This window comes from Anguilla anguilla, chromosome 5 (assembly GCF_013347855.1).
Source record: "Anguilla anguilla isolate fAngAng1 chromosome 5, fAngAng1.pri, whole genome shotgun sequence".
NCBI classification, from domain to species: domain Eukaryota; kingdom Metazoa; phylum Chordata; class Actinopteri; order Anguilliformes; family Anguillidae; genus Anguilla; species Anguilla anguilla.
Genome location: NC_049205.1, coordinates 60,986,011 through 61,004,471, shown reverse-complemented (window position 1 = coordinate 61,004,471; position 18,461 = coordinate 60,986,011). Strand labels below are relative to the sequence as shown.

General features: G+C 39.3%; 2 protein-coding genes across 1 annotated transcript; one reads left to right on the top strand and one right to left on the bottom strand.

Moving 5' to 3' along the window:
- LOC118226803 (GTPase IMAP family member 4-like) overlaps positions 1-18,461 on the top strand; it is a 115,506-nt gene that overhangs the window by 11,512 nt on the left and 85,533 nt on the right.
- LOC118226805 (GTPase IMAP family member 9-like) lies at positions 4,368-10,067 on the bottom strand. Its single transcript, XM_035416723.1, has 4 exons — positions 9,978-10,067; positions 8,980-9,042; positions 8,319-8,393; positions 4,368-6,400 (listed from the first exon to the last, which is right to left on the bottom strand). Exons 2-4 carry the CDS (start codon positions 9,008-9,010, stop codon positions 5,439-5,441), a joined length of 1,068 nt encoding a protein of 355 aa, XP_035272614.1. The 5' UTR covers positions 9,011-9,042; positions 9,978-10,067; the 3' UTR covers positions 4,368-5,438.

Here is an 18,461-nt window from a genome sequence, read left to right as displayed (position 1 = left end):
TGTATGCAAAGACTGAGAAAGCCATCAGAGAAGCACAAATGAAAATTCTGGAGAAGAGAAAGTCAGAGATAATCAAAAGCAGGCGTGTCAGGTGGGAGGAATATGAAATCAGTGAGGAGTGGAGAAAACTGCTGCTGGAATCCAGAAGGTTGGCAGAATTAGAGAATCAGTTTGTGACTGCAGTAGATAAACTACTTCATAGAAAACACAGTTACACTGGAATGCTGGCTACAGTGGGAGCTGTACTGGGAGCTGTAGTAGCTGGCCCAATTGGACTAGGGATTGGGCTAGTAGTAGGATCAGCTCTAGGACTCACTATAGATATCACAGAATTTATAGTGATGCATGACAGAATAGCAAGGAGATACGCGATGTGACCAGAAAGATACTGCACAATTCGATGAGGAAATGGCAATGATTATCTTAGATTATGGGCATTATTTAATCAACATATGCTTTTAAGTTTGATTTAAATGATTATTTTAAGTACTGTCAGTTTTATAATATGCAATCCATTGAGCATTTAATAATTAAGAATTAGTTAAGCGTCACAGATTTAATCATTTAATACATTTTCATAAATGTAATGCAAAATTAAACTAGTCTTCCATATTGCCGTTCTTGTACCCTGTAAGGTGTGGTTATAGGTTGTGGTGGTGGACAGGTTTGTCTCATTAATGTGTAATATGCTATTTCCAGTTCACAGTCTGCTGCTGTATGTTAACCTTTATTTTATTAGCCTTATTAGTTAGTACGCAGGTCAGGATTGCACAGAGATGCATCAGAGGAAGACCGGTAACTTGCAACTTAATAGGCAGACAGTACCTACTATCTGCACGCACAAATTGTGCAGGAGTTGTCCTCCTCCGGTGGGCTGTGCCATGAAAACAAAAGAAGAAGCACTGGCCTGATACTGGCCTGATTTCACAAGACTCGGTAGACCACAGTAATTCTGCTGTCTCTCCAAAACATGATGCCCCATGCTTTAAGAGGAATTTACAGGATCTAGCTGTGACCAGTACAAACGCACACGAAATTGCAATGAAACGTGGGTTAAAACTGTCTAAAAGAAAGACCTCGGTCATGTGAGGATAAGAAAGTGTCCCCAGGCCTTGAAGGTCACTTGTTAATAATGAATCCTTTGAAGAGTAGGTTTTTTGGGAAAAAAAAAAAATTAAATTTTAAGTCAGTGTTCTAGAACTCCATTGCTTTCGGCTGCCAACAGTGATTGTTACATCAGCATTAGAATGTTCAGTTAAGAATAATAATGCAATAATGTTTCCTGGTAATAGAATGTGATGTGTCGATTTGCTTTTTCCCTTGTTATTAAAATACCAAATGCCCGAATTAAACCTTAATGTATACTGAATATATGCTCTATTGTTGTAATATTTGAAACAAAATGTTTTCCACGTTAAATCCATTAGAAAAGCTGCTGACTAGAAAGTCAGACTGTCATGTTTGTCCATTTAAGTCATTCTGTCACGGATTCGGGCGGTTGGACCCAGGCTCATTTTTATAAGCACAACACAAAGTACTGTAAGTGCTTACAAAATTTGCAAAACACATCTTGATCCCAACCAAATGTTTGTTATCATCTAACAATCTGCACATGCTTTCAGCCTGTAGAGTGTGGCACCCTGCACTCCCTGTTGGATATTAGACATCTTTTTGTTCTGTTTACCTTTGCATGGTCGCAAGTCATGTATCAGTTTTGTTTTTTCTGCTGAACTAGCAAGGATTTTTGTCATATATGTAAGGTGTTCTCCAATGTTAAGATTTCACTTATTAATTTGCTTAGTGGCTTCCCAGTCTTGGTGTTTTCTAGCATTGAAACCATACTGTTATTGGGCCAATACTATTAGTTATGTGTTCGAGGTTGGCTTTTTGGAAAAAGCAAGTCCAGAATTTCTGATTTTCTGGTTGGACAGAATAAAATGGTAAATGGATTGCATTTATACTGTATAGTGCTTTTATCCAAATCGCTTTACAATTGATGCCTCTCATTCACCCATTCACACTCACACTCACACACCAACGGCGAAAGGCTGCCATGCAAGGTACCAATCAGCTCTTTGGGAGCAATTAGGGGTCAGGTGACTTGCTCAGAGACACTTCGACACGCCCAGGGCAGAGGATCGAACCGGCAACCGCTCTTACCTCCAACGGTATAAACAATAAACAACGGAGATGCCTTAACTCCGATATCAATCTGCAGAGCATTTGTAGTCGCCTGTGACAGTGGAGGAGGAATATTAGCTCATTCTTATTAAAGCTTATTCTTGTTAAAATTTAATTTCTAATTTATTGTTGCTGTAGTTTGTTGTAGTGTTGTGTTGAATAAGGGTCTTTGCTGGTAGTGGTCTAGTTCACTAGATAAATAGCTAGCTAGCCAGCTAACGTTACCATTAGCTAGAAAGCACACTAGAACAGTATTTAACATTTGAAAGTTTGCTAACGTTGATATCAGTGCTCAGCATGGCTGGATTATGGACCGGGCCAGTGGCATGCAGTCATTATTTGCTGCGTGCTGAGGTCAAATACGCATTTGTTTTGGATTCAAATACGTTTCTACGCTTTACTGGTCTTGTCTGGTGTATTGGAACCAATGAAATACTCTCAAAAAGTGTGAACCCCACCTTCTGGTCATATTGGCAGGCTCAATTACACCAGGCAAAATCAACAGAGAACAGAAAAGTGTCTGAATCCAAAACAAATACGTGTTTGACCCAGGTCTGGTGCTGAGTGACTGTTACCTGCACAGCCCGTTCAGTTTAATGACTGACAGTCCTGTGAGCCTCACAGTCACAGGTGTTCTGCGGCATATGTGCAAACCTGCTCTCAGGTTCTCCTACACAGCCGCTATTTTTTTTCTCGGCGCAAATGCCAAGAACCTCGCACGACACGACTCTGGGTGCCTGCAGAGAAAGCTGGTATCTTCACATTCTCACGAGCGTCTCGTGATCTTCTGCTCTCTCAAACCAACGAATCATTCTACGTTCCTTTTCCCCAAAAACACGTGTGCAACAGCTGTCAGTCAATGACTTGAGTACACAAATTAAAAGGTTTCGCTTATCAGAGCAAAACAAAAGAATTTGTTTAAATCAACGAGTCACTGACAAGATGTGGCAGCTCAGCTCATTTTTGGGGTTCTCATTTCTCCATAACTACCTAAGACAGGGGTGTGTCAAACTCCAGTCCTGGGGGGTCATTGGCATGCTGGTTTTCAGCTGTGTTTCAGCAAGAACGATTCATTTAAGCCACTGATTGGCTAGAAAGTCCACACACCTTGTTCTCAACAAGGGCCTTAATTGGCTGCCGACTGAGAGGAAACCACAAATACCTGCAGACACTGTGGCCTGAAGAAGCAGGAAGAGGCATCAATGCTAGTTTGGAGAATCACTTTGCTCCATGACTGAAATAACTAAAACAGGGACAAAAATTCAAGCCTTTGATTATAAGTTTTTTTTTTTTTTTTTAATGTAATTTTGTCGATCGTTCGCCCGTATTACAATCAACACGGCTGGCACAAGGTTGTCCGTTCTTTGTTCCGGTAGAAATAAACTCCAGTGGGTGAGAAAATGTTCCAGCAAGTTCATATGCCAAGTGGACCAAAGTGAGATGTCTTCCAGAAAGCATTTCAACCCACAATCACTATAGTAACACAGCAATTGCTGTTTTCAACTATGAAGCCAGTATACCTATAGTTAAAAAAAAGAAAGTATAGTGCAAATGAATTCTCAAAAAGAAAAAAATCACTTGCAGAGATTATGGATCTTAAGGATGTACTTCTTTTGAAATTATTATAAGTGTAACAAATTAGGCTGTTGCCTTCTACCTTATTGTTTCAAGATGTCTCCTCCACATGAGTTGTAACCAAATGGCCAGTAAATTTGTAAATTATGTCACACGTGCAGTATGTTACATTACATTACAGGCATTTAGCAGACACTCTTATCCAGACAAACTTATGAAACTTTACATTCAGGCATTTAGCAGACACTCTTATCCAGAGCAACTTACGAAACTTTACATTACAGGCATTTAGCAGACACTCTTATCCAGGCAAACTTATGAAACTTTACATTACAGGCATTTACCAGATGCTCTTATCCAGACCGACTTACACAACATTGTACATACCATTTCCATTGCATCCATTAATACAACAGGGTGTATATTACATTACATTACAGGCATTTAGCAGACGCTCTTATCCAGAGCGACTTACACAACTTTTACATAGCATTTTACATTGTATCCATTTATACAGCTGGATATATACTGAAGCAATTCCGGTTAAGTACCTTGCTCAAGGGCACAACGGCAGTGTCCTTACCCGGGACTCAAACCTGCGACCTTTCGGTTACAAGCCCAGTTCCTTACCCACTGTGCTACACTCCGTCCATATATTTCACTGACAGTTTTAAAAGAATAAACCTGTTTTCTCCAACACTGTGGACAAATGTTCATTTTTAGTAACCGAAGGAATCTGAATGATGTCACTTGGGTTAAAACAGTTCAGACTATTTTACTTGGGTTTGGAATTAACCTTCTCTCCTATCTACAGACAATAAAAATATCAAAGCATCATGATCCCATGTCTATACTAAGCGATTACTTGCTGGGGGGAAGTGAATTATTCAGTTCAAGAAATCTTTTTCCTCTTCGTGTCCGCCTCCTATCAGTATTATGGTAGTGCCGGTTCAACTTTGCTGAAATTACAATGATGGAAACAGTACCTTTGGCACATCTATCATTTAATCATATTCTGCAACCCAAGAATGGAGAATATATATATAGTTCTGCTGATTTTTTGCTGTATGAACAAATGCCACATTTTGTCAGGATACAATAATAAAAAAAGTGTGCATAGCCAAAAAAATATATAAGAAATTCTTTGGAGATTGAACTAGTGTTGGTCTCAACACTTAATATCAGTTCATGAATAATTATCATTCATATTCATGGATGCAGTCTCTTGCTCAGGACCATTTACCCAGTCTGTCTGGAGGAATGTTGAAGACATCTTCAAGTCTCCAGCTGGCCCGCTGTTGGGTCGGTGGCCTACATGGAATAGCTGGTCACAAGGCCAGTTGTTGCCAAGGCTGAGGTGAGCGAAGCTTGTTTTTGAAAGCCTACCAGACAGTGTTCGCTTGGGATAGAAAGGTGAGGCTGGAGTCTGTATTTTTTCCAGTGTCTAGAAAAGGACTTTGTTCTGAAAAGCTGGTAGGAATATCAGTTTTTTTTTCCAATCTATGTTGACTTGGAACAGGAAACAGGAATGAAGATTCAAATCACTGGATAAAGGCAGATCTTTGAACGTTGCCTAAAATGAGACTAGAGTGTGTTGGAGCTTCCACTAGAGTTTCCACGAGTCATTCACTGTACAAGTGCCACATATACTGTAAGCTTGTGATATACTGGTGGCTGTTTCCCTAGGTTTTGGTCATTGCTTCACAGACATAATTCCACATCTTGAAAATGAAGTTGTGTGTAAAGTCCAAAGTCTCTGCTTCATCCCTGGCAGCTCTTCCTTTCTCCTGGTAGAAGCGCTCAAACTCAGCAAGTTCTCTCTTGTGCTTCTCCTCCAAAGTACTTATCTTGAGGTCCCTCTCTTTACCCTCGTCTACTAGCTTTTCCATCTTCTTCTCCAGGTCTGTCTTCAGCTCCTCCATGTCCTTCTGAAACCTAGCCTTCAGCTCCTCCTCTTTTTGACGCAGTTTTTCCTCATACTGCCTCCTGAGCTCTTTCTCTTTCTCTTGAAGCAACCTCTCCACCTCACGGAACATCTCATTGGTGTAACACCCACCACCGTTCTCCTTCACCATTGCCTCAATTTTGTCAAGAAGATCGGTCACCTCCCGACGGTCATCGAGATTACTGTTCTCAAAGACATGGTACCTGTTTCCACATTCGGACAGCATTGATCTGAGACCGCTGTCTGCTTCTTTAATACAGTCTTCTATGTCGTCCGAAAGCTCGCTCCCTCGCGTGAACAGAACTATAATGTAGCGGGAGGCCCCTTCCCCAAACAACTCCTGGATGTGCTGCACCGTTCTTCTGTCCTCCTCTGTGAACCGATCAAGTTTTACCACCAGCAAGAAGGCATGAGGTCCCGGGGATGAGTAGTTGATCGACCTCCCAATCTCTCGCCTGACGTCCTGCTCGTTCTGTTGGTTGTCGAAGAGCCCTGGCGTGTCTACCACATACACACTGCGTCCCGCTACCGTGCCGTGCTGTTTCTCACATGACTTAGTCTGGGATGAAAAACTCATCTTTGACTTGAATATTTTTCTGCCGAGGATCGTGTTTCCAGAAGCACTCTTCCCCACTCCTGTCTTTCCCACCAACACCAGTCTGAGTTCAGGATTTTGCTCAGTTCCAGCATCTTCGGACACTGTTGCAGAAAAGGGTTAAGTGTTAACCATTAAGTTTTAATGGTTCAATGACATACAGCACAGGCCAAAAGTATTAGGCCACCTGTGGTTTATGAAATAAACTTTAGTTAGAGAAGAATTCAGTTAATATATGGACAGTCATTGAATAATACACCAAAGTATAACAAATTCTTGGAAGTCTATCCAACCTTTTTGCAAAGTTGGAGGTGAAGGGGTGGGAGGGAGGTGGAGAGGTAGTTAAATTGACTGAAATCTTATCCACCTTAAATTTTTTAAAACCACGGGCCTAATACCTTTAGCCTCTAGAGCAAGTAAAATATGCACAAATGTTGCTATAAATATGGCAAAGGAGAAGGAGTTAGGCTTAGATGTGCCAGCCCAAGTAAACTTATTGTGGCAACAGCAAGAAATTGCAAAGAAGCTTAAGATTTCCAGGTGCAGTGTTCAGTACACACTCAGAAGGGTCCAGCTGATGGGCCATAATGTTAACAGGAGATGACCAAGAAGATCAAGAGGCAGGAGACAAATGACTTGTGTTGTCTAGCAAAAGAAACTGTCATAAAACTGCACCACAACTACAGGAAGAACTCAGTTCAACTAGAGAGAAACCAATTTCCATGACTAAACAATGAAATGGCAACTATGATCTGTGGATCTAAAAGGATGTATATCTGCAAAATAACCTTGCTATGTGCTGGTAACAAGAAGAAAAGTCTCCAGTGGGCCAAACACCATCAACACTAGATGAAGAAAGATTGTGAAAAGGCAGATACACATCCTTTTAGACCAGCAGGTCATAGTTGCCATTTCACTGTACTCTGGAAAACTTTGGTCGCATCGAGTTCTTCCTGTAGTTGTGGTGCAGTTTTATGATTTTTTTTTTTTTGCTAGACACCACAAGATATTTGTCTAATCAAGTCACTATCCACAAATATATGGAGAGGATTTGTTCAGTCTCGTAATATTCTCTTATGTCTAAAAGTGCACAGGTTGGGCAATCTATAAACTAGACGTGCAATATTCAGTAGTTGTTGTTTTTAATTTTGCAAAGAGCACTACCTAGGGGAATAGTGAGAAAGTTACACTTACACCTACTTCATAGTAGGCATAGAATTTGCACCCAGGTGTAACGCTATTCCTAGTTGACACAACAGGTGTATTTTTTACGTCTGAAATTGTGCACATTCTATGTCGTATATAACCATAAGACCAGGCGTGTGTTCAAGATGACGAATGTTCGTGGCGAACTAAGTTTGCAGCCAACGGTTACCCTTGACAATTTTAAATGAACATTCCATTTAGTTCGCCACCAACGCATTTTTAATAAAAATGCGACTAAACGGAAAAAAGCAACTTGGCCAACACCAACATAAGTGAAAAAAGATAGCTAGGCCTACGTCCAGCTAGTGCAACTGGCCCCTGCAGGCCTGCATTGGGAGGACTTCTTGACTGAATAGCATTTATTCACACTTTTTTGCACAACCGACAAAATTGTCTAGGTAGCTATCTTAAGATATAATCATTTCCTGTTTGAATATTCTTTTAAATAATAATGTATTCTGATTATTTTATTATTGCAGTCCTAAAAAAGTTAAATTGTAATTGATCAAAATGTAAACTTTTAAAAATGATCATTTCACAAGCTGTTGTGTTGTGGTTAAAACCTAAAACTAACTTAATGTTAACTTCAAATTAAATGGTACATTGTATCTTATTTGTAGAGATCATTGATATGTATGAGATAACTGAATAAATCACAAATCTGACTTTTTTCAGACATTATTCCTGATTGGGCTGTATATGCAGTATCAGTAATTGGGCAATAAAACTGTCAGTGTTAAATGTTATATTTCTGCACACAGATTTTTACATTGCAGAATTTAAGATTTTCTGCTTATTTCACTGAGGCATACTTACTATTTGGTGGTATGTCTTCATAACTGTTCTGTCTTTTGACAGTTGGTTTGAATTCACTTTCTTCATCTTGTTTACCTACAAAAGAAGTAAACATCATGTCACAACAAGCTCTAACGAAGGGTGAATCCAATTCATTTATTCATGGTCAATAAGACTTTCCAGTTGCTAACTGACTTTATTTTAGATTAATATTTTGCAACTTGTTGCAATGGAATATTCCAAAAACGAATAAATAAATAAAAAATAAAAAAATAAAAAAATAAAAACGAAAATAAAAAAGATTTAGCATTTATAAGTTTTTAATTCAGCAGTTGCCTGATCTGCTGATTGAAATATCAAGTTTTTCGCCGGTCCGGTGCTCCAAAATGGGACTGGCAGACAACTGAAGCACTGCTCACCTAACTCAACTAACGTTACACTCACTCTGTCGACCCAGCCAGTTACCGAGTTAGCGAACGCTAAACTTGGTCAAAATGACAAAAGCAAAAAGGTGTAAATTATAAGCATAAAGTTTTACAATTAAAATTTTAAAAGGTATACTGTTACATTTTATTGCCTTGGTTCAGGCACCGTTTAGGCACTGGTGCCCTTTTAAACGCATGCCTTGCGTGCCTCGCTGTTGTCTTTTGTGCTAACAAATATCAGTATTTTAATTTCTCACCCAATTTCTGTGAAGATTTGTCTCCCTCCATTTTGCTCTGAAAATAATGTCAGTTCCTCATGCCTGGAAGAGAAAGGACATGGCTTATAGGGAAATACAATAGAAATAACCTTGCATCTTTTATGGTTGCAAATATCATCACATAGAATCAACTGCAGTGATGGGCAAAGTCTCAGCCACACCCAGAAGTTAGAACAGGTATCTCTATAATTATATTGGATATTACAAAGGTTACAGCAAGAGGGTAATAAATAAGGATTACTGATTAACATTGTGCATTGTTTCAATCTGAACACTTTCTTTGTCAAACTACCACAGAAAAAAAGTGAAGGAAACTAAACAGTATTTCATGTCACGTAAATGTATTTTAAAAGTTAAAACTATTCTAACCAAAATGTAGTGTTATTATTCAGCTGTTTGAAGTTCCTGTGCATCAGGACATAAGAGGACTTAAGACCAAAATTAGAACAAATAAAACCCAGTTTAGATCACAGTGAGAACACAGGACAAGATTGAATTATTATTATTATTATTATTATTATTATTATTATTATTATTATTATTATTAAATTGTGTAACAGAAGTAGTAGTCGATAATACAGTGTATTGCTAAGTCTGTTAATACAGTCAACCTGCCAGTCCTGGCTACTCTCCTTTCTTGCAATCGAATCACCATTAAATAATTTCTGCATTCTGCAAATATTCTTCTCCCATCATTTGGCTTTTATAATCTTTTTTAGTTTTACAAAGTCTCTGGTCCTCTAGTCCCATGACTCGTTGTGGGAAAATGTCCTGTGTTTTAACAACATTAGCAATCGGAAATGTAGTGAGAAAGAGATTTTAATCTCAATGAGACTTCCTGGTTAAATAAAGGTGAATAAATAAATAAATTAAGGAGGCACAAATCTGAATTGGACATGGTTTTACTAGACAAACTTATGCTAAATGTAAGACTAAACCTTTTTCTTTCTGAAAATATCATTACTTTAGCTACTTACAGTACGTGATTTCTGTGAAGATTTGTCTCCCTCCATTTTGCTTTGATAAAAAGTTGAGTTCCTTGTGCCTGAAAGAGAGTCAACAACAGTCTAAAGTCTAAAGAGCACTCAGTCATCTCAGCCGCACCCTGAAATTACAACACGTATCTCTGCAGTGATATGGGATCTTAAAAAGGTACAGCAAACGGCTATAAATTTGTATGACTGGTTAACAGTGTGCTGTTTCAATGTGGACATTATTTTGAACTTCTGTAGGAGTTGGAAGCAAGCACAAAATGAAGGTACGTAAATGATATTTAACCTTATTTTAAAGTTATATACATTGTTTTAAATGTCAAAACTATGACACCTGAAATATGGAAATATGGTTTTATTAGTCAGCTGTTTGGAACCGTCCTTGTGCACAAGAGACTTTATGATCAAAAGTAGATCAAATAAAACCCAGTTTAGATCACAGTGAGAGTACAGAGGACAAGATCACTGTGCATATTAAACAAATAAAACAAAGGATACAAATTCTGAAAAAGAATGTTTTATTTTTCTTAGTTTTTTTTTATCTGTTTGACCAAAGGCAGGTTTTCGACTTTGTAGGCAGTAACTTTGAATTGTTGAAATATTTGGGAGAATTGTTGACATAAGGAACAGAAGTTGTTTTCAATGCTATAGTACATTTCAAAATCTATTGTTAATACTGCCAGTCCTGGCAACTGACATGGCATTCCGGAAAGTTCTTCTCCCTTCATTTGGCTTTTATATTCTTTTCAGTTTGAAAGTGTCTCTAGTCCTCTAGTCCTGTGACACATAGCGGGGAAAATATTTGGTTTTTAAGGTGGCAAATAGCTGCATTGGGCAGCAGAATTATTGTCTTCCACCGCAGAATGAAAACACAGCTTACCTAATGCTGAACTGTTTATCATGGCTTTACTTGTCCATGCTAAATCTAAAACTAGATTGGTTTCAACATTTTTCCTTAAGCTTATATTCACAATCTCAAAGATTTCCGTTTCGTTCTCTTTGGCGGTACCAATGGCGAAAAGCAGTAATTGCCGGCGTGTTTTTGGACCTCACTTCCCATAGATCCAACCGGATCCAACCAGTGTCGCCTGTTTGACGTCAGTCAGTTGGCACCTGTGTCACGCCAACTATAACACTTACTATTTACTGAATAAAAAATGGTTGTTATAAAAGTAACATTATGTACATACTCATTCGTTGTCTAACATTAGGCTAACTTAAGCTGTCTTTACACTGCCGAGCTGGGTTAAAATGCTGCAGCAGACCTGGGGTAGAATTAGCGGTGATCAATTTCCACACACATTCTTTATCCACGTTTTGCTCGGTATGAACATCTTTACACTGCAGAGACAAATCCGCGGGATTCGCTGTGGCTCGTGCAATTATGTATCTCGTGCACAATAAACACTGTCGTTCTTGTGAATGATTGTTGTGTGATATTTTGGAAACCCGTCCTTGCAAAATGTTACCCCTGGTGTTTCTGGTTTTGCTAGCTAAACTGTTCGAGAATAAAGCTGAACTGGGTGTTAAATTAGCAATCATAACAAGAAGAATAAAACAAAAACAAAGGAGATTTCATCAAAAAAAAAGGCCATCAAGGCTGAAGGAACATATGAGGAAGCGTAATAAAATAATAACAACGCGAATCCATACTGCCATATTTTTAATTTAGTTTTCTCCGGTTTGACATCTTTACACTGAAATCAGACCGGCTCTGCTCCACCTATACCCTGGGGTTAATGCTCTGTGTAAAGACGGCTTTATTCCGATCATTATAATATATTGATGAACTTGATGGCAATGTAGATAACGGTAACGTTAAGGTCAGTTCAGATCAATGATTCGCAACGAGACGAAACGGTTTTAGAATGTTGCAGAGAAAATTGCAACGGTGTGAACTGGTTATCTGGCGTCTGAAGCCTTTGCCTGGGGTTTCAAAAGACCCACCTTGTCAAATTGCCAAGTGCAGTTTAAAATCAGACGTCTTGGAATTTTGCAAGTTGCACCCAGTCTCGTTGCGAATCCTCGTTGTGATCTGAACTGGCCTTTAGTTAGCTACATTGCAACGCTGCAACAAGGTAGCATTGCATTCGAGAGACGGTTTGCGAGGTCGGTACCGGTCGGTAGCGTTAGCTAGCGTTTTTTCTAATTGTTAGCTGACATTAGATTGTGTTAATTACATTAGCTAGCTAGCTAACGCAACGTTATGAGAGATGGATACTGTGCAGAACGTTGTCTAAACTAATGTTGCCTTTATTGACATGGTCTGGTAGCTAGCGTTAGCTGTGCAAATAGCTATGTAATTTAGTAACGTTACACTGTCATCAAATGTAATACGAAATCTACATCAACAAATAATATGACCTCTCATGTTACACAAAAACTTATTAGGGTTCCGTGACCCCCCCACCTTTAATGCTAGCAGACACCGGAAAACACAGTACGCTGCTCACACACAAGTGAGTTGAAGAGCAAGCCTGCTGCATTAGCTCCGTTTACCCTCATCGGCGGACCAACCACTGATGGGTGATGGAAAACGCGTCACTATCTATGCGCCGCTTGTGATTTTTTCCCGGGAATGTCGCCACAGACACCCAGTTCTTTAATCATAAATAATAATAATAATAATAATATAAATTAATATAATAATAGGCTCAATCACCATTGTGTTACCTAATTCGGCGATAGATAGTGACTTAATTTCATTAAAATAAATGTCTGTTAAATCATTGCAAATAAACAGCGCACTTGACAGTGATGTTCGATTATTATCCAATTAAAATCCATTATTCCATACCATACCCACTCTCTTCCACAGACACTCCTCGCTCCTTGGATTCGCTACAGCAAGAGGAACGAACAAACTAGTGTTGTGTCGTTCGCAAACGATCCGGGTAAGAGTACTGTTGTGTCATTCGCGAACGAGTTTGGGCAAGTGTACTGTTGTGTCGTTCGCAAACGATTCGGGCAGGTGTACTGTTGTGATGTTCGCGAACGATACGGGCATAGTATGTTCAGTGAATGAATCACTGAACTGATTCGTTCACTGAGTCTGCGACGATAGTCAGTCAGTGAACGACCAGTTCACGTTCTCAAAGGAATCATTTCACGAAGTGATTCAGTACAGTTCGTTCACCCAAAAGAGTTGTTCTTTTGAACGAATCCTTCGCGAATGACACAACACTATTCTACAATCTGTTAGGGAAGGGAAAGGGGGTGGTGGCATTGCCGCAATTTTTTCGGACGTTTTTAACTGTACAGCAACCTCTTTTGATAGCTTCCAAAGCTTCGAATATCTAGCTATATCACTCAGATCAAAGTCATCCACCCTTGTTATTACTCTCTATCACCCTCCTAGACAATGCCCCAGGTTGTTGCCTGAGTTCTCTGATTTTATGTCTATTATTCTTACTAGCTATGACAGTTTTCTTTTAACCGGCGATTTTAACCGACACAGACAACGCCACTGATTGCAGGGCCGCTGATTTTATTAATCTCCTAAATAGCCTAAATCTGGTTCAGCATGTCAGTAGTCCCACACATAACTGTGGCCATATTTTAGTCCTAGTTATCTCAAAGGGTATAGATGTCGATATTTCTTCCATTCTCGATATAATTGTCTCGGATCACTGTTACATTCTTTTTAACGTCAATCTGGAAACCACTGCCAAAAATGTTTCAGATTGTATAGTAAAGAAGCGTTACATCAATGCCACAGTAACTGCACGTTTCTCCACTCTGATACGCTGTTCAGCTCTGTCCACTTCTAATTCATCTGTTCATGATCTCGCTAACAATTTCAATGAAAAATTAAGAAAGGTCATACACTCTGTAGCTTGTGTGAAAGAATGGTATGCCATCCCGCCAAGTTACGCCTTATACAGCACCGTTTGGCACACTTCAGGGTTCCCCACAGAAATAACCACAACAGCCACAGACACTCAGGCCTTCAAAACATTAAATTCTGTACATTCTGACCCCATTTCAACAGACAGATTTCATAAACAACTTCACATGTCCACACAATAAAGCCCCAAACTAAGGGGATTTTGCGTTTTCTCCTTCTTCTTCTTCTTCTCTTTCTTCTTCTTCTTCTTCTTCTCATTCTTATTTTTCCTGCCGCCTATCCCACTAACAACATGTCTCCCCATTGGACATTTTACCGACATCAGCCAAATCCTCACCCTCACGACCCAATCAAAAACTTGCATACACACGCAAAATACCCATACCTTCTTACTCTGAAACATTTCCAGTTTAAATAGCTAATCTGTCTGTTGCCTAGTGGGTAAGGTTACAGTCTTGGGAACACGGGGTCTTAGGTTCAAGCCAAGCTAGGGACACGTTTCTTTAACCTGCTTTTACCCTCAGTAATAATTGTCTACTACTTCTCAATTATTGCTTTTGCACCATATCTACCCGCCGTTCACCGAACGTATACACTGAATTATGACGTACCGTATGGCCATATGGATTCAACGGGAGCTTTTCTGTGCTTGCTGGCCTGTGTTCTTCTTTAAAACCACGGTCAGGTTTGCTAATGATATTTCACGCATTGCATAGCTATGTCATGGTGCTGCACTAACAAAGTCACAGACTGGTAAACCTCCGGTTGAAGGATTGAATACCGCCTCGCCCTCAGGCAGATAATTCCCTCTTTTACACTTAAGTTTTCTTACGCTTTTATATTTTCTTTACCAAAACTCACTCACGGCCACCCATATGCATTTCATGATGGCAAATGTATTCCTTTTATTAAAAAGTTACACCAGTTCACCACTGTGCCATTTCTACTAACTATATTTTTTCACTTGGCTACCGTACAAAACCTTCTTATCAGCAAACGCCACGTTTCAACATTCATGTTACCTCGCCCTGTTCTCTATCTAGCCACATACAAACAATTACTACGTATGTACGTTCTGCAACTCCCCATTAAAACATTACATTTAAAATCATGACTCACTCATAAGTATAATTATTGGTCCTGAACATGAGAAAAGATCATCAGTGCAATAGATTTCACACGTTACTTAACCCTCCACTTTAACGGTTGATGCTTTACACAGACTATTATATATACCGTGTCCATAAGGAAACTAAGCTCGCTCATGGTCACTTTACTTACTCCGCACTATAGTCTGTGATCATGTCAACCTTCACCTACATGCCCATTCTGCTAAAAACATATTGTTTCAACTACGCAATTTAATAATTTAGTCCTAATTTCTCTCACACTGTTGTTATTTTCTCATATGCAAAGCCTGCTGGGACATATGCGTCTGCTCCTATTCTCCACTATCATGTTTTCCGGTTCTAGCTTAGCAAAACAGCGAACAGGATTCCCACCTGCAGATAAGCCTATCAAGATGCCTTACAAACCTTACAAACACTAAAAGTGCATCTCCACGAAATAACAGACAACGGAGCAGGACAGCAGGGTACACAAGTTGCAACCTAGACAGCTCTAATTCTACGGGCTTGCTGATTCTTTTCTCAATCAAGGCTCGTTGGATGGCCTTCAAATCCGTGAGTACATACACTGGCCATATTTTACCTGCGTTTCTGTTGCGTTTTACACTTACGCCACCGCACCCTTTGTCACAGCCACTGTTTTACATATATAGCAAACCGAAACTTCTAAACAGTACACGCTCATCAGACTGTACAAATTCACACAAGTATAGCCATAATCCACAACCGTTTCTTACAGGGTCACTTCGCATTTCTCACTCTCATAATAAAACGCTTTTCAAAAAGAAATGATATAAATAAAAAACAAGCACATAAAAAACACGTTTTCAACGTACAAAAATGCCAAGTTACTCAAAAGTATTGATATCAAATACTTGGCCCTGTGTTTTGTAATCTTACCATTTTACAATGTCATGCAAACTTTGTGTCAGATCAAAGAGTCAAATATTTCAAATTGCCTCATGGAACACATTGAAATTCATGTACAAAACTGCTGCTGATAAACTACAGGAAGCATATTTCTCCAGAAAACATGTTTATACTTGCTTCTGAACTGAATTTGAGTACATGTACTCGTTATTGTATATTTGCTACGTACAATAAATACTGCATGTAAAATACATATTGTACATACATACATAGAGAACTTCTTTATCCCCATGGGGACATTTCCCTCGCAGCATGTTACATTCACATTTACGAACACACACTTATACTAAGAAACATACTATCATTCACGCAACAGAAAGGCTGGGCAGCGAAATACATACATACCAATACAAATTGGACATATACACGCCTATTCAATCAATCTTGACTGTGAGAGAGCCATCCACACATATGTTTGGCCTGTCCATGTAGTGCATGCTTATACACACAGGGCCAAGTGACTTGAAAGAATTGAGTAAATATTGGGTAGCATTGCTTTGAAATACATCTTATGTAATTTCGGTGAGGCAAGATAGCCTATATTGTTTGTAGTACCGTAACTTGGCGTCATTTTGATATCAATACTTTTGAGTAACTTGGCATTTTTGTACATTGAAAACGTGTTTTTTATGAGATATATATGTACTCAAAAAGCACAAGCCCAATGTATTGGGAAAGAAATGTATTCAGAGAGCACAGGCCCAATGTATATGGGAAAGGAATGTATTCAAGAGCACCAGCCGCCACCTCCATGATGTATTGTACGGCCAGCAAAGGAGGGGTGCGCAGAGTGGACAAAGGTCAACCTGAACCATAAGATTGACAACCTGCAGCAGCAAGCGCTTCACACTAAAAATATGTGCAGTAAGAACAAACACGTAATACACACGTAGTTTCTGCCATGCAAATTAAGCATTTTACACAAGCATATATGTAGAGCGAACGCAAGCTTCTGCCTTTTACGCAAATGTGTCGTCAGAATATATGATTTGTGATAGAAGGGGGAGGGAGATTCAGGTGGGAGATGGGAACCAGCATGTTTTTAAAATAAAGAAGCAAGGGGCTCATAAATATTGGTGTCAAATAATTGGGAAATAATGGTGTCAAAAACAGGACATGACCAACAAAAAGAAATAAGTCGGAAGTACTAAGTTTAAGCTCCACAACAGGAGGAGCTAGCAAAAATGGATAAAAGAAGCATTTGGCCCCAGGGGATTTCAGTTTGTGTCTTGGGAATGCTTGGAGAGTGGTTGGAGAACGATTGGATGTATTGTCTTTACTTTGTGAGTGACTGTTAGTTGTACTGAACTGTGCAGATCAGCCCGGGTTCTTGTATGTAATCTTTGATTCACTAACAATAAACCCAGTTGCATCAGACTCTGAGAAGTGTGCTTCCTTTGAAGAAGCATTCAACAGTGTGGAGGAGAGCGACCTTGGCATTCCTGGCCCAGGCCAGGGCCCGTTTTCTCCTGCCCACAAGCTCCAATGAAAATTAAAAAACGCTCTCGTAGCCAAATTATACCGTGGAAAAACAGTACTGCTTCTCAGCTGAAAAGAAACTGCTGCCAAGCTGAGCGACTATGGTGCAAAACTAAACTCCAGGTCCAACACGATATTTTTAAGGAGCGTGTTGCTGCTTACAATAAAGTTATGCGGAAAGCGAGACAAACCCACTTCTCTAAGATCATCTCTAATAATACCAACAATCCTAGAGTACTGTTCTCAACTATTGGTACTTTGTTGAATCCCACATCCACTGCTCATATAAACAGCCAAGACTCCTCCGAAAATTGTGAAGAATTTGCATCCTTTTTTAGAGAAAAGATTACTAAAATCCGTGCTGGTATAGTGACTCCCAGCGGAAGTCCTATACTGGACTTTCCAACTGATCCTCCGACTGCATGCCTGAGTACCTTCACTGAGATAAGTGAAGTGACGCTTCGGCATATTGTCTCAAAAATGAAATCATCCACATGCTCTATAGGTCCCATTCCGACCAAATAATTCAAAGATGCATTTGACTGCCTATCTCATGATACTCTAAAAATTGTTAATTCATTGTTGATGATGGATATTTTCCCAGATGTTTTTAAGACCGCTCTGGTAAAACCACTACTCAAGAAATCTAATCTGGATACTTCCGTTCTGAAGAATTACAGACAGATATCAAACCTGCCGTCTGTGAGCAAAATTATAGAAAAAGTAGTTTTTAAACAAATTAATTCCTATCTTGCCCAAAAAAAGTAAAACTCAAAATGGTTTGTGGGAAAAAAATGGTAAAACATTTATTTGTAAGTTAAGGAAACTAAATGCATGCCTGGCTATTGTCTTTAAGTACTATCAAATATCATAATCTAAGAGATTAGACCCTAATTGCAGTAAAATATGCTTAATAAGGGGGGGATGCTGGTAAGTGGGAGTAGGTCTGGAAGTGGGAGTGACTATGAGAATTGATGTGGCAGAGGGTGTGGATGTTGAAAATGCTGGTCTTTTTACCTAATAATATAAACTAATCATGCTAAGGCATATCTGTGATGCACTGGCAATTTGTGCACTGTTTTATCT

What these genes read in the sequence shown, in the direction of transcription:
- LOC118226805 (XM_035416723.1), bottom strand. Translation starts at nt 9,010, where the DNA reads ATGGAGGGAGACAAATCTTCACAGAAATTGG. An exon ending in CAAATCTTCACAGAAATTGG is followed by an intron (nt 8,394 to 8,979) that starts GTGAGAAATTAA and finishes CTTCTTTTGTAG; the next exon opens with GTAAACAAGATGAAGAAAGT. An exon ending in TGAAGACATACCACCAAATA is followed by an intron (nt 6,401 to 8,318) that starts GTAAGTATGCCT and finishes TTTCTGCAACAG; the next exon opens with TGTCCGAAGATGCTGGAACT.